Here is a 9,359-nt window from a genome sequence, read left to right on the forward strand (position 1 = left end):
CTCACTGCTGTCATTTCATACAGGAAAAGCCGTACCAGTGTTCAGAGTGTAACAAGGCTTTCAGTCAAAAGCGAGGCCTGGATGAGCACATGAGAACCCACACCGGAGAGAAGCCATTTCAGTGTGATGTGAGTTGATCTGTCCCTTTAACTTCTTCACTTCAGTGCAGTCACAGGACTTAATTGCAGTGAGAATTTGGCCTTGCACCTATTGGCTGTGGCATCAAGTTACACTTCATGTGGTCTTTCGTTGCCTAATGAAAGACCATTCAGGGAACTTTATGTACCCTCTTCAGTTGCCAAGAGCATTGCACACCCTTTTTTTCTTTTATGGTTTTGAATCCCTTAAGAGTTATTTTCACCATTCTTATTGCAGTTTGGATGTTGAGAGTTACATATTCACATTGGTTGGTTTATAATTGTATAATTGTATGACAGGTTAATGGTTGGATATTAGCTTATACAGGTAAATGTATTTAATTCATGACATGGAATCTGGATGCTTCTGATGTTATTGAATAGCAGAAATATGAATTCAGTATTTCCAATTTCTATTTAGTGAAATCTGGTTTGATATTTTCTATGTGTACTCATGGGTCTCATAGTTATTTTGTTGTGGTGGGTTTTTTTGTTTTGTTTTGTTGGTGTTTTTTTTTTTTTTTTTTTGCATTGTTCAGTGAAGAAATTCTGGATGCTGTGTATGCTTGCAGTGCTGAAATGCAGCATATCATGTTCTAGTTCATACATCACTCTCAAGTACCTTTCATTCAGCATACCCCATCCTGTATATAACACATCTCACAGCTTTCAGAAGTATGTGGGGAAGCTGAATGTACAGCAGCTATTGGAAAATAATGTCTTTCAAAATCATCAAATGCCAAAATGTAAGTTCTTGCTCAAGGATTTAGAGAAGTGCATCAGAATAGTGTATACAATTATTATACGTGCTTTGTTTTTTGGTAATAGCTCGTAATTAGTCACAAGTGAAACACCAGTTTTCAGTTATATCGTAGATGACTCAGCCTGAACAGTTGTAAATTTGTTCACAAATTTCTAAAATTAGATGTAAAATGAAAATAATTGCTCAACATGAAAGATGCTGAGGGCCTGATAATTGATCTGGCTTTTAATAATAATCTGGCAATATTTCATTGAGAATACAATGTATTAATTTTGTTAAAAATTTCAGCTACAGTATTTTACTGATGTCTACAGGTCAGGACATATGTTGTATTCTCAGCTTGGTTCTAGATAGTACTTTGAGGATTTCTTGAACTCCAAATCATGGTTGATACTGTTTTCAGCTTTCAGATTGCAGTACTTTTTATCAGCTCTTGGCTAGCTTGCAGTGTAAATGCAAATTTTCCCACACTGTGGATGTAAGATTCACTGGTCTTGGATTCACAGTGTACTTTTCCAGAACCATTTAGAATGGTGTCTGTTCTTTTTTTCTTTACTTGAAAATCTGACCTCCATGAAACCATACTTTCCTGCTTCAGCTATTCCTTCAGTTTCTCTCATAGACCAGATAGAACTGTATTTTCCCAAATGATGTATTTCTAGAAAAAGCTGAAATCTGTGTCTCATCTGGTCCTTCTCTGAGAATTTTTATGTACCTTCATTTACTGGAGATTTTTTTAATGCTTTAAATTACTGCCACATTTCACCAAAATTATTCTTCAGCACTAGTCTTCTGCTAGCTGTGCATTGCAGAGGCTGCTGACTTTCTGGGTTTTGGACATAATCTGCAGTTGACTACTATTCATTCATACGCTATTCAGTTGCCCAGGTGCCTACCATGGTCTGCTGCTTAATGTACACTTGGAGGGTGTTGAAAGTTTTGTTTTCATTACTTACTCCTTATTTCATGCAGATTCTACTTCTGCAGATGCTGGGGACATGGTAAAAGTCACCAGAGCAGACGGTTCCTCCAGAGCTGTCTGGTGCATTGTATATTCCCAGATATTTCAGCAGAAGTTACAGGAAAACCAGTAGTGGACAGCTGCAGAAAAACGTACCTATGGGAGACATTTATTGTGGCCTCCCCGATACTAAAGATTGCTTATTACATTAAAATATTCTCATCTACAAATTTTTATCCTGTTAAAGAAGTTGTAGATGTTCTCATTATTTCTTTATGATCACTTGAGTATGGTAATTTATGGCAACAGCTTCCACAAATTCTTAACTGTGGAAGGAGATTTTGGGAAGCGGGGAACTGTGCTAGGTTGCTGCAATGACATTTCAGTAACTGCCTTTTAGTTCTCTCACAGTTATTCCAGTTGTTGCTTAGTTGACTTCTCTGAAGTTGTTTCTCTTTCCACCACTTTGCATGATGACTTTCCATGTTCATAATTGTTTCTGTTACTATTTTCTGAGGTTTTTTTACAATTTCGCTTGCATGTTTTAAGGGTTGAAGGCATACTATTGGGATGCCCTTGCTCATTAAAGCATTTGGAAAAGTCCATTAAGTCCAATGCCCAGACCTACTAAGAATCATTTAAAGGTGAAAAATAGACCATTTATTAAATGGTGAGCATATTTATAAATGCAATCATACATGTAGCCACACTGAAATACTAAAGTCTTAAGTGGAATGAGCATTTGGGTGTTGTTTCCTACCTGGCATTAGAAGCAGCCATAGAAACTATTCAGCTCTTTCATCTAAGTAATATATTAACATATGCTGTCAGAATTTTCGTGTTTCTTAGTATAGTACCATCAGTATTTACAAACAGTAATTGTCTCCAGTGCCAAAGAACTAAAGAAAGAAAAGTTTTGGCTGTTGAAAGAAAATGTATGTTTTATGGCCACAAGAAAAAGCATCACTTGACTATGCACCTCTCCCTAACCAATACAGGCTATTACACACCAATTTTTTTAGACTGCATTTCTGCTTAACATAGAATTTTCTTTCAGAATCAAAAATTAAAGCCATGTCTTCTCTTCCTCTCTCACACTCCACTCTCTCAGGCATATGTTAAGACATTACAGTACAGGCTTGTGCTAATGTGAAAGTAATCCATGTACTGTATTTGGTAAAGGTGCCACAGTTTATTTATGTGACTGTTTCTGTGTCTTATCAGTCAACAAAAACATTTTCAGAACTTACTGTTAATGGTTCAAAGCTCTCACATCCCACTGATAGTAGTGGAAATTGAATACTGCCATTTTAAGGTGAAAATTCTAGTATATATCACATAGGAAAGTGAAAATAACTGATATATGGAAATACAAAATGCTTTTTCTCCTAATATGTTAGATATTTGTCCTCTGAAGACCAAGCTGTTTTTTACTGGAAGGCCAATTGAACTTCAGTTGCCTCAGAGACAACAGATTATTCTTTGGGGGCAGAAAGGTCAGGTACTGCTTGTCCTGGTTTCTTTCCAGTAAAGTATTTCCCTCCACCCTGCCTTTAGCTGACCCTGCACTTACTTCCAAATGTCAGTCTTTTCCATCCTCCCTATTTGAGCAAAACTTTGATCATTTTGAAGAGGTTCATTAGAGTTCAAGTGCACATTAGCAAGCATGGCTGTAAATCTATAAAATGTCAGTCTTGCTTATAAAATTTAAACGTGAAGCAAACTCTCTCTCAAAAGAAATAAAACAACTTTTACGCATAAGCACAGCACAAGATGTATCATATCTTCAAGTAATGATCCTCTTCATTCCACGTTATTTTTGAAGACATTGGGTGCCAGAACTTGCTAGAGCCTTAACAGAACTGCAGGCTCCATTCTACTGGTTGTTACATGACCATTATAAATGAAAATAATACACTTTAGGACTGTGTTATAACACCTGTTCACTTTAAAAATAGAGATGTGTGCAAGATGCACAGAACACAGACTTATCTTGTGTATGTGTGTATCCTTGATTGGGTTCCTGACTTCAAAGAAATGTGTTTACAAGTATATGTTACTTTAAACATGTTGAGACTTGTGAGCAATCATGATGTTTATGATTAGATAAATGTTATGAGATCGCTTTGTGTGTTCTGTGGAAGAGGAATAGAAAATGGTATTTAGCAAAAGCAATATTAAGACCTGACCAGTGGATGTTGTAAGTGACGTTCACTGTTGTGTAACAAAAGGGTGACTGTTGCTTGGGTCTGAAAGAGGTGATTATAGATTTAGGGAAAAAAGTTGAAGTGTTACAGCTGCTGTATAAAATTCCTCAGTATTACATCATGTCATAAATTCAGAAGTGTTCCATTGCAACAGCACATACAGTGTTCTTGTCTGGGCATAAATTATTTTGGGTACAAAACTTGCCTCTGGCAGTTGCCCTTTTTATGGTCATTGTATGTTTTTGCCTTAGGTGGCATAAAATACATATACTGCAGGTCAAGATTATCAGCTTGGGTAGTCAGCTCTGTTCATCTGTCTTGAGTTCAAAAGGAGTCAGTAATCATTCAGCATTTTCATTACTAGATTGATACAAATATGAATTTAAAACTTCCTTTTGCTAAAAAGGGATTGTGCTCAGTTCCCTGAGTTTCCTCTGCATGGAAGACATTTTTGTCTGGAATGAACCTGGAATTGTTAGATTGAGAGCCTATAGATGTTAATTCTTATTTAATTCTATGACTCTTGTGCTTATTGTATTTCTCAAACCAGGAGCATGTTTTTTTTCGTGGGAAATTCACGCATGTAATACATATATGACAGTATAATGGCATGATTTCAGTTGACTGCATGTCTTACCTACAGATTCTTAACTCTTCATTCTAATTTCTCTTGACTGAACTTATTCTTAACCTTACATTTTTACTTCAGTGCAGGAATTTTTATAAGAAGTAATGGTTTTAGCATGGCAGAGTCCCTCATCCCTCTATCGATTTATTCAAGTGGCAGAATGAACTGGATTGCTTGGAGTGCAGTGGAGGAAGGGAAGTAGTGTGCCAGACAATGTAGCAAAGGAATTGCACTATCATTTGCAAGATGTCTTCTGTTTTCCCAGCCAGGCAGAGGAACAATGATGTTTCTTCTGTAATAATTATTAACCTTTCTTGAAGTCTTCAGAGCCTCTTTCTTCTTACTCTTCTCTCCTTGTAACTGAGCAATTTGAATTTATGTTTTTAGGAACCCACAGATGTCATTCTGGAGACCAGGAAGGAAATACTCCATTTGAGGTTAAATTGACAGAGGCCTGTGAGGCTTTGTCATAATTTTTGCTGCATCCCAGACAGAATAACAGGTTTTGAAAAACTCACAATGTCACTGGGACACCTCAGTGTGCTGATATTTTGAAGATTAGGTTATTTTCACCCTCTATTTATCTATCATCTATTTTTTTGTTTATTTTTTTACTGTGTTGACCACTTTTGGTGTATGGCATTGAAAGATACCAGAAAGAGTAATAATCTTTAATGTACTCTCTGAAGGAGTTATTCCTTCAAAGACAAGCTCATTAATAGGTATTACAGGTATGTGTGTCTGTGGTCTGGGGGATGTAGCATACAGAGCATTTTACATGCTTAGAGTTTTAAGGCTTCTTTGGTCTTTGTCTTGTCTTCACTGTCTTAGGTTTGTGATCTGTCCTTCAGCCTGAAGAAGATGCTGATCCGACACAAGCTAACTCACAATCCCAATCGACCGATGGCAGAATGTCAGCTTTGCCACAAGAAGTTTACAAGAAATGACTACCTCAAAGTGCACATGGAAAATGTCCATGGTGAAACCGACAGCTAAGGAGGGTGTGGGTGAGAAGAGTGGATCTCATCTTCCAGAGTGCTCTATCTGTACATATACAAACTCCAGACTTCTCATCTGACTAGTAAGCACAGTCAGGAGAAAAAAAACTGCAATGTGTTCACATGGTAGTATTCCCCCCTTCCCTTCCCTTCTGTCCCCCCACTTTTTTTAAATATAAATATACTGGTAAGATAAAAACCAAAGAAGGACATTCACCTGAAGTTGAAGATATAAGAACTTTGGGAAAATTTTGTAGTCATTAAAACAAAAAAAATATAAAAGGAAAGAAAAAAAATCTTTTAAGCAACCTTCACCTTCTCAGTTACAGCCTTAGAAACTTAGGTGCTGGTGGTGTTATGTGGAAATCCCTGGACATTTGGTACTGAACCCTTGGATGTCTGCAACTATATTTCTGTATCTAAGCTTCAAAATTCCATTAAACTTCTTTGAAACCATACAGGACTTTTCATTCTGATTGACTGCTGATTGCATCAAGGAGTATTTAATTCAGACCTTAATTCTACCTTTAGTTGTAATGTTGTTTTGTCTCATTCTATTTAGAACTTTCTCATTAGTAGATGAAATTCATGGGCTTGAATTGGTTGAGATGCTAAAATGTATGGGTACAGAAACTGGAAATCTGTCATGTGAGGTATTTCTGTATGAGTCTTGAGGATGATATATTTCTTCAGGTTATGTGAAACCATGCACCAGTGAAAACTTTGAGCAATTTAGTTTAAGTAGTGTATTCATACTCATTGTGATTGGCAAGGCAAGTGGAGAGAGATCTTAATAGAGTGGCTTGAGCAGCTACAGTTGCCTTGTTAACGTGTATTTGATTTCCTGGTGAACAGTTGGTTCCTAGAGTGTTTCTTCCTGCTACATCAGATGCCCCAGATTTCTTCCTGTTTAACTACCTCTGTTTTCTTAATCCTGTTCTAATGAGTGCTGGGAAAAATACTGGTTTACAACTAAATATCAACCAAATTCTTCCAGGTATCAGATTGAGTTGTATACTGCAGTGAAGCTCTTGAAAGGATTTCCTACAGACCCTCTTGTACCACAGCTATAACAGATAACCAAGAAATTTTATCTACAAGGACAGTAAAACTGTAAATTCAGAGGATGATTGTATGTGGAATTCTTGAGTTATCAGCAGTTAATATGAAGGCTCTGTCATTAGTAAACTGTTCATATTCATTCTGGACCCGTCAATGTTTTGTAAAATGAACTTCCATTGGGATATCGTTCTCCTAGTTTTCATGGGAAAAGAATTCAACTTCCTTCTGAACTGCAACGGGGATGATAATGCTGAAATGAACAGCATAATTCTTTACCTCATGATAGAGTCTCTGCTCAAATCTGGTTCTCACATGGTAGAATTTCTAAGCAGAAAGCAAAAAAGAAAAAACAACAGTACTATTTCTAGCAATAGAAATATCTAGAAATAGAAAATGTTGATATATCTACTGATTAACAGTTCCTTCCCTTCTAATAGTTTGGATCCCATTCTTCTGCGTGGACATCCGTATATTACATGTTCAGTTTTGAGACCCAGTACTGGATCCCAATAGTCATATTTTCTAAAGTCACAACTTTTCTCCAAAAAATAAGCAGAAGACACTGTGTTTTTCTCAGAACTGAAGAAGGCCTGCCATTGGTGTAATTCTAATTACAGGGTCTATATCAGAGTGACTTAGTTTTTTTCCTAGGAAGCCGCCTGTTTTGTTATGACACAGCTGATCCTCAACCTCTTTTCTTTTCATTTGGAAGCCTATAGCACTCCATGACAATGATATAACAATTTTACAGGTGTCCTTCCCATTTACAAGGAAGTTGTAAACTCAAGTTTACATGTTCCCTTTCTAAATGAAACCAGGTGACTTACTGGTGGCAATTCTAACCAAGTTGATCAGGGACAAGCAGGAACTGTCATGGTTTTCAACATGATCGAAAAGTGTGAAGTGATGACTTCCTGTTTATTTCAAAGGTTCTCAGCTCAACTTACATATGGTAGGCTTGAATAAGAGCCGCTTGCGACGTTTCTGCAGGCAAAGGAAAGGGCTAACCAGCTGTATCTGCAGATTTGAAATTGGAGTCCTGTGTCTCCTAGGTTGATCTGAATTGGAGAGTGAAGCGTGGTAAGGCAACAGAAATAGGATCTGCACAGCAGTTACACGGATGTAAATTCATTTGAAAAGGATCCTGGAGAAGACCTGCGTATGGACAACCCAATTTCTTATAATGTTGTTCTGAAATGTATTGGTTCAGTGTGGAAACAAGTGACTTAGGTGTTACACCAGTGTATGATGGAAAAGTGTATCACTGTATGTACGTTTTGTGTTATAACCTCCATGCCCTTTTAAATTTTAATTAGATATAGAACTTGTTTTCCTATATTTTTAGAAGTTTTTCACAGCATTAGTTTTGAATACAAACTGTGCGGTTGATGTTTCATGAATTATAATTATTCAGTAACACTTGATTATTTCATAGCATTCAGTTTGCTTGTTGAAATGTACATGCTTCATTGTTTCTAAATTGTGTAGGATTCCTGCAGATTTTGAAGGAGAAGTGTGATTATGAATATTTCACTTGTTTGTGGCACTTGCCAATGTGTAAAAGCATACTAATTCTCCTTCATACTCTCTTTTGTACCTGAGAGGTATGTGAAACTCAGAATCTTTGCCAGTTTCATACAAATCATTTGTTCATATAAATCACATATATTGAAAATACAAATAGGTATCATAAGTTTGGGTAAAGAAAACTTCCTATCCTTATTTGGAGAGATTTGTTAAAGAGGTTATCAAACTAGTGTATTTCTAGGTTCAGAGCACTCTAACCTATTGCTACTGTTATTATAAAATGTAACATAGTTAAACTAATCAGGTAGCAAAATCCAGCAGTGTTGTATAGTGAGATGCGTGATGGTGTTTTAACTATATGTTCTTAGTTACCTGCAAGGAGAATTAAGTTGATAACTTTTTTTTGACATGTCTGGGGTGGGAGGACATTGCAAAGGTGACTTTGTTTTTGTGTGTTTGTTTGCCTTTTTGACAAAAAAACCAATAATTTAGTTATAGAAAAACTGAGCTTATATATTTTTATACTTTTTTTTTGCTTTATATTTTCCCTTCTTCCATTTCATCAATGGAAAGTAAGGCACAGAGAACAGCAAAAGGAAAAGAACTCAGAGGAACCCCCACAAACACCAAAACCACATCCCCCCAAAAAAAAAATTCAAAAGTGAGGATTTTATAGGCAGTTTTTGAAGAACAATGCTATTAGAAGAAAAGGAAGAAAGAAAAAAAAAAAGAATAAGAATTATTTGTTTTGAGGAAAAAAAAAGAGGATAATTTAGTATATTTTACATGTTTTCATAGGGTTTTTGCCAGAGATCTTTGCTGCAAAGTTGTGTTAAATGTTCAGGATTAATAACAGTATTTGAGAAAAAATGCTAGTTGCTGAAAGTTGGTATGTGAAAAGGAGAATGTACTTTTTTTTTTTAATAGTTGCTGGATAAATTACAATGTAGATACTAAGATTAATCATACTGTATGTAATCAATAGCAGCAGTCACCTAACTGAAGCTTTGTTCTTGCTAATGACTTCAGTAGAACAATGGATAAACAAGAATCAATGTGAGTGAAAGACATTCGTG

The 9,359-nt window shown here is 36.2% G+C and overlaps 1 protein-coding gene across 3 annotated transcripts in view; it reads left to right on the forward strand.

The window, feature by feature from the left end:
• The window catches only part of PRDM5 (PR/SET domain 5), an 84,446-nt gene extending 78,296 nt beyond the window's left edge, over positions 1–6,150 (forward strand). For all 3 annotated transcript variants that reach the window (XM_065836797.2, XM_065836799.2, XM_065836801.2), the window contains 2 exons: positions 24–128; positions 5,528–6,150. In XM_065836797.2, coding sequence (XP_065692869.1) covers positions 24–128; positions 5,528–5,692 — 270 coding nt within the window. In that variant the 3' untranslated portion in view covers positions 5,693–6,150. The remainder of the gene's footprint in view (positions 1–23; positions 129–5,527) is intronic.
• The last annotated feature ends 3,209 nt before the right edge of the window (positions 6,151–9,359 follow it).

The sequence above is a fragment of the Patagioenas fasciata genome, chromosome 4 (assembly GCF_037038585.1).
Source record: "Patagioenas fasciata isolate bPatFas1 chromosome 4, bPatFas1.hap1, whole genome shotgun sequence".
Classification (NCBI taxonomy): Eukaryota; Metazoa; Chordata; class Aves; order Columbiformes; family Columbidae; genus Patagioenas; species Patagioenas fasciata.